General features: G+C 50.1%; 1 protein-coding gene across 1 annotated transcript; it reads left to right on the top strand.

Annotated features, from left to right (window-relative positions):
• The first annotated feature begins 232 nt into the window (after positions 1-232).
• On the top strand, positions 233-4416 carry LOC134095280 (mucin-5AC-like). Its single transcript, XM_062548731.1, has 4 exons — positions 233-341; positions 1423-1926; positions 3526-3960; positions 4274-4416. Exons 1-4 carry the CDS (start codon positions 233-235, stop codon positions 4414-4416), a joined length of 1191 nt encoding a protein of 396 aa, XP_062404715.1.
• The last annotated feature ends 2093 nt before the right edge of the window (positions 4417-6509 follow it).

The raw sequence follows: 6509 nt of genomic DNA, 5'->3' as shown, positions 1-6509 counted from the left end.
CATTTGCATTTACATCAGAATTAATCTGCACGGTGTGATGGAAGTGTTTCAGAGCTCTGTGAAGGCTAGTCACGTGACTGTGTTTCCTAGCGCAGGACATGAAAGGAATATAGACACCGTTTTAATAGGCAAATTGCATCTGTCATCCTTTGAGTTTGTGACTCGTATATACTGCCAGCTCAAATATTGCTCCATGTTAGAGTACATCTTGTATCTTGTAATATATTACATCATGAGTTCCATCAAACACGGAGAAAAAGTGTGCGGTCAGCAGACTGTTGCCCTGTGTAAATACTGGTGTCAGGCTGGAGCCACTGTGATAAACTGCGAGTGCGCCGGAGGTTAGCTGAGTGCGCCCTTATAGCGGCCCGCGAAAAAACACACAAGCACACGCGAGCGAGCGGATTGTGTGACAGGCTTGCACATTTTTATAAACGAGTAAAAAGAATCCCCCAGATGGAGGTGTTGAGGATGTCAGGGGGGGGAAACGTGCCGCGACTGGTAAGAGTGCAGAGGTGGCAGAGCAGCGCGTGGACGCGCGCCAAGCCATTGACAACCATCCGACAGTGGCAGGCTGCAAACTCTGCAAGTCAACCTCAGGCACCAGACAAAGAAATGTGATACACAAGAGCTGCATTCTCTCTCTCTCACTCTCTCTCTCTCTCTCTCTCTCTCTCTCACCCCCCTTTCCCTCTCTCTCTCCCTGAAGGTGACATTAGGATTTGATAGAAGCAGAAACGGAGATGATACCAGTCTTAGCCGGATGAGATTTAAAGATGATTGCCATTTAAAATGCCATTCTACAAGATCTAGGAGCATCTGGTGAATTGTGTTATGCAAATCAGTGCCATTGAATTTCATTGCGAGAGGACCACACTGTGAGAAGTGTTCCTTGTTAAGGCAAATTAGTGACGAGCATATTGAAATTGAGTCATTGTTGTCGTTGTCATTGTTCAGGTGAGATGAATCATGGGCCCGGAAACAAAACCAATCATTACACAAATCTGTTTCCATTTGGGTAGACTGTTTATCAGGCTTTGTCAAAAAAAAAAAAACGATGGAATTTTCATTTTCAGTAACTCAGCGACTCAGTGAAATTCTACCCCCGAGTACACCTTGAATGTCCTTACATAACAACAGCAGTGTCTCTCTATCTTTTCTCCCTCTGCAGTTTGGTGAAGGCATCAGCATTTCCATTGATGAGAGGGAAAGAGGGGAAAGAAAACTGCTAGCATTTTCAACTGCTTCTGGGCGGCCTGTTATTGTGATTGCCTTTCTCTGCTCAATGAAGCTGAGCATTGAGATTGAAAATTGCGGCTTGAATTGGCCATAGGTTTTTTTTTTAGACGCAAAGATTAGCCGTCTGCCTAAATAGCGCGACCATAAAATAACCTCCTGTCCTCTTCCTCCTTCTGCTTTCAGATGACTCCAATTATGAGACATCGGGGTCTTCGGCCTCGCCTCAGGATCCAGTCACCGTGGCAACGCCCTCTCACCTGCTGGCCGGCTTCATGATGCTAGAGGAGGACACGCTCTCCGTCGTCCAGTCGGACGGCTCGAGTCCTCTGGCGAGCGCGCGGGAGCAGCCGGCGTTCTCGTCCATCCTGACGCTGCTGGCCAGCACGGCCCGGCGGCCCCAGAACCTCATCCAGCCCAGAGGGCCCCCGGCAGGGAACTTCGGCAGGGCTGGGAACCGGACCATCCACTGGCGCACCGACGACTTGATCGAACGAGCTGAGCCATCCTTCACCTCTTCTTCTTCCTCCTCCTCCTCCTCCTCCTCTTCTTCGATCCTGGGGCCGATGGGCAACTACTCCTTCGGTTCAGGTTTGACCTCCACCCTCAGCATGCGACAGGGCAGCATGCCCCCAGCCCAGTCGACACCCGCGCCTCATTCCATAACCCCATCCTCGGGCATTGTGTTGGGTGCCAGCGCGCCCGTGACACAGTCACACTTTCCGTCCCTCCAGTCATTACGGTCATTACAGCCGTCACCATCATTACCACCATTAGCGCAATCACCGCCATCAGAGGACGCTCCGAGCCCATCACTCCCGGTGTCAAGCACACCAGCGCGTGCCCATTTCCTCCCATTAGTTTCTCCTCCTCCTCCTCTTCCTCCTCCTCCTCCTCCTCCTCCTCCTCGGCCCACGCTCCACTCCATTACGCGTCGCTCCTCTGACGCAAGCGCTGACGTCAGAGCAGTGAGGCTGAGCGCAGAAACAGCCTCGACATCTCGTCTCTCCCACTCCGTGGCAAACACCCCGCACGCTGTAGTGAGAACCAGCAGAAGGGTTAATGTGCCTGTGAGTACCTCTCCCCAAAGAGGAGTCGCCAACGAGCAGCCTGTTTCCTCGTTGTACACAGCGTTAGTTAATTCCAGTTCAGAAAGGGACAATTATGACCCATCAAGGGAAATAAATGACACAGAACTTGCTAATGAGGTGCAGGTACCATCTGAAATGTCTACTGCAATGCACACTACTCCTTCAACGCTACTTGTGCCTTCAGCTCACCAGTCTGAATTGCTTGACAACACTAGCGCAAAGCTCTTGACGGGTCCAGCTCAACGTACCGGATATTCCATCTTTGATTCCGAACCCCTTGATCAGCCAACAGCAGCCAGTCAGATCTCCTCTGTGCATGCTGATGCTTCAACACTTAGTTCCAGCCCTGCAAGAGCTGCACACGTTGCAGCATCTGACACTTACAAGACAGCAGCAGGGCGAGTCACTGCTCTTCCTCCCGTAGTTTGGTCTTCAAATGTAGAACTGACCCAAGAGAAACGTAGGCCAGTAACAGTAAAAGATCCTTTGACTTTCTCAGCGAAGGCCAGTGGGGTATTGGGCAGTAATGGCACAGAGCCAACAGCAGGTCCTGTTAAAGCTGTGGCTTCAGCCCTAAACACACCGCCACATGTCCAGCAATCAACCGGCGGTCAGACTCGTATAAAAACATATGGTGACGCTTTATTTACATATTCATCATCCAGTGTGGGAAAAAAACTAACAATAAACAGACAAATCACACACCTCTCAGCGTCTGATATTAATTTATTCCACACCACAGGGGCTGGTGATGAGGTGCTGTCTAACAGTTACAAGGGGGCAATAACAGTCGCTGCCTTTGACACAACAGCTGTCTCTACTAATGCAGCAGGGAATGCTGCAGTGATGATGGCTACATCTCCATCTAGTTCTTCCAGTATGAGATCAGACACGGTCAGGGAAGTGCTCGGAACAGAGCAGCCTACACTGACAGATTCTGTGGAGAGTGTCTCGCCTCCAGGCTTCATACTTCCTTCAGGTGAAAGAGCCCCTAGCTCAGACCCAAGTTCCATCAGTAATCATGGTGGTGGCAGTGGGGCTATTGAGGAAGTATTTACCCCCAGTCCACTAGGGCAAACCAGCCCTCAAACCTACAGTGTCATTGCTCTCACTTACTATCCGGCGACAGAGATTGGGTCAACTCTTAACTCTCACTTGACCTCAGTGACCTCCCCTCTGACCTCCGCGTCCACATTAGTGTCACTCCTCTCGCCCTCCACTCACGATCGCATCCGCGCTTTAGACGACCAGGCCTCTTCATCACAACCTCAGGATCTGACCTTGCCCTTATTAGTCAACCGCAGTCATGTCCCCCCTGCAGCCGACGTGCCAGCTGGTCCCCCTGGGACATTGTCCCACCCGCCGGCCACTGCCACGACAGGAGGCTCGGCCAGCAGAATGAGTCATCCCTCTGGACTCTCCCTGGGAGCTGTCACTCTGTCAGAGCTGGTCAGTCCCGCGCTGTTAACAGCGCAGCTGAATTCTGATAGCCGTCACACAGAGACTGCTGATATCAGAGGCGTGGTGTGGACTCCAGCAGAGATCCCGAGATCATCCGCCCGCTTAACGAGCTCCGCGCCGAAACTACCCCCGCGCAGCCCCGCGGCGGAGCCGGGCACAGCGTCAAATCACGGTGTGCTCGGCAGCGCAGTCAGAGAAGCGAGCGAGTCTTCAAATCACACACCACGAAGCCCGGGACAGTCTAGACAGCCGTTGTGGACGAGGAGCTATCCTGAGATGCTCTCCCTCGCGGCGCTCCTCGGAAGATCAGAGGGCTCCTCGCGCCCCGACAGCACCACTGTCTCTGCGAGTTACGAAAGGGATCCCTCAGCGAGGGCCTCAGCCAAATTGCCATCACTGCATGTGACAAGGCCTCCCCCCGCAGACACCACCGAGGGGCCCACTCGTTTTTCCCCTTTCCCTTTGCTCCCATCACGCGCTCCCAGCAAGGCGGCGCAAACATTTACAAGTCTCGTCGTCTCCTCCTCCTCCTCCTCCTCTTCGTCTGCGGAGGAATGGAGTCGAGAGCGGGTCGGGAGTGTCGCTGGCGCCACTGCTGCCGTCGCCGGGGAGACGACGCAGGCGATGATGGCGAACAGTTCTCAGTCTGGCTCCGGCTTAGCCGGGCCCGCTTACGTAACTTCGCCTGTTCACAGCTCCCGCACGGAGACGAGAGAGAGCGGGAGGAAGTCTCGCTCATCTGTAGCCCCTTCGGTCTCCAGCCACTCGGAGAGATATGGAGACATAATCAATGTAATGGACTCTAACACGCTAGAGGACGCTGTGAGGTCAAGGGGATACACGTTCAGGGGAGATTCCAGTACGCTAACCACGAATCAGGCTTTGACCTATCATTCTGCTAGGCCCTCATACACAGCTTCTGAATTACAAGAGACACACACTCATGAACAGACAACAGTGTCTGAGGCCCCATCACAACAGCAGTCATATGAGAGTGGCGCTACCTCAATTAACAACAATTCAATTAATTCCAATAATATGTCCAAGCATTCAACAGCTTCAACTGATTCATTAAAAGACACACTGAATATGGATATTGAGTTCAGTGGGAGCGAAGTTATGGTACCTTGGGTTACTGAAGGGCAAAATATGCCTCTGTCAACCGCAGAATACATGTCTACTCTTTTGTCAGATAGTAAATTGCCATTTACAACTACGGAAACCAACTCTGTTGAACAGCATGAAACAAAGCCTCAGGCAATGCCTTCTATGTTTATAGTGACTCAAATTCATAAACCTGAATCAGATAAGCCAGCAGTAAGTTCAACAGAGGCAGAACAGACACTAACACCAACAATTCACTCCTTAACCTTGTTTGAACCAAGTCTGGAGAAAGGCAACAGTGCTTCTCCTTTGCAATTTAACAGCAATACAAAAAATCATATGTCTGATAACTCTTCAGATATTGATGCTGTTTCTCCCTATGTGGGAGTTATTACTCGATTGCATCATGGAACAAAGCTGTTTTCTAGAAGTACTCTGTTCTCAAAGCCTTTTATTACAGATCAGAGATCTGATTCTGGTGTAATTTCTGAAGGAAGGACTTATCAGTGGTCTTCATCATCAGTGATAGAGAGCTCCTCCTCACTGGGAGTCACCTTACCCCCAGGTGACATCAGCAGCGTACCTCTAGCCAGCTCCAAACTCACATTCACCACTAGGTCATCAGGGGTGGTGTCCGTGCAGTCATCGCTGTTAGCTGCCTATGTTGCCACTTCATCTTCAACACCATTGATAATGTCATCACCACCATTATCATCACTATCATCATCACAATTATCATCATCATCATCATTATCATCATCAGCATCATTATCACCACCACCATCACTGCCATTGACACTTTCCCTCACATCCCAGTCACTCCAGACTCCGCTTAAATCACTGTCCTTGCCATTGACCCCACCACCACCATCATTATTCTCCTCCTCCACATCATCATCACCATCACCATCACCATCCCCATCACCATCATCATCATTGCCACCAATGCTATTGCCACTATCCCTCATATCTCGATCACTTCAAACACAATCATCATCCCTCTCATCACCGACAACACCATTATCATTATCATCATCATCATCTCCATCATCTTCATCATTATTGTCTTTATCATCCTTGTCATCATCAGCATCCTTTCTTGCGCCAACAACACTGTCATCACAATCACCTGCTCTGAACTCACCTCTGAGGTCATCATTACCACCAACACCACTCATTCCCTCTACACTACCACTGCTATCATCATCCTCTCCTCCTGCATCAACACAATCTTCTGTCCTATCCACAGCACTGTCCCCTACATCACCACCACCACAAACATTATCACCATCACAACAGTCTTCCTTGTCAAAATCATCATCACCATCACAGCTTGCTTCATTGTCTCCATCACCATCAACTTTATCATTGTCATCGTCATCCACATCGTCACCTTTACAACTACCTTTATTGTCACTACCAGCACTAACTTTATCATCATCATCATCTTTATCATCATCATCATCATCATCATCATCATCACCACCACCACCACTACCATCATCATCACCAGCAGTGGTTTCTCCTACACTGGAATTGTTCAGTGAAGCACTATACCGCACTTATCCTCAAGTGAAAACCAATGAGACTCAATTTGTCATTACAGAAGAACCAGCC

This window comes from Sardina pilchardus, chromosome 11, assembly GCF_963854185.1.
Source record: "Sardina pilchardus chromosome 11, fSarPil1.1, whole genome shotgun sequence".
NCBI classification, from domain to species: domain Eukaryota; kingdom Metazoa; phylum Chordata; class Actinopteri; order Clupeiformes; family Clupeidae; genus Sardina; species Sardina pilchardus.
This window is presented reverse-complemented; position numbering and strand designations above follow the sequence as displayed.

Coding starts and splice junctions, on each gene's coding strand:
- LOC134095280 (XM_062548731.1), top strand. CDS start 233: ATGAGTTCCATCAAACACGGAGAAAAAGTGTGCGGTCAGCAGACTGTT. Junction 342..1,422: donor AAACTGCGAGTGCGCCGGAG/GTTAGCTGAGTG, acceptor TTCTGCTTTCAG/ATGACTCCAATTATGAGACA. Junction 3,961..4,273: donor GGGCACAGCGTCAAATCACG/GTGTGCTCGGCA, acceptor ACGCGCTCCCAG/CAAGGCGGCGCAAACATTTA.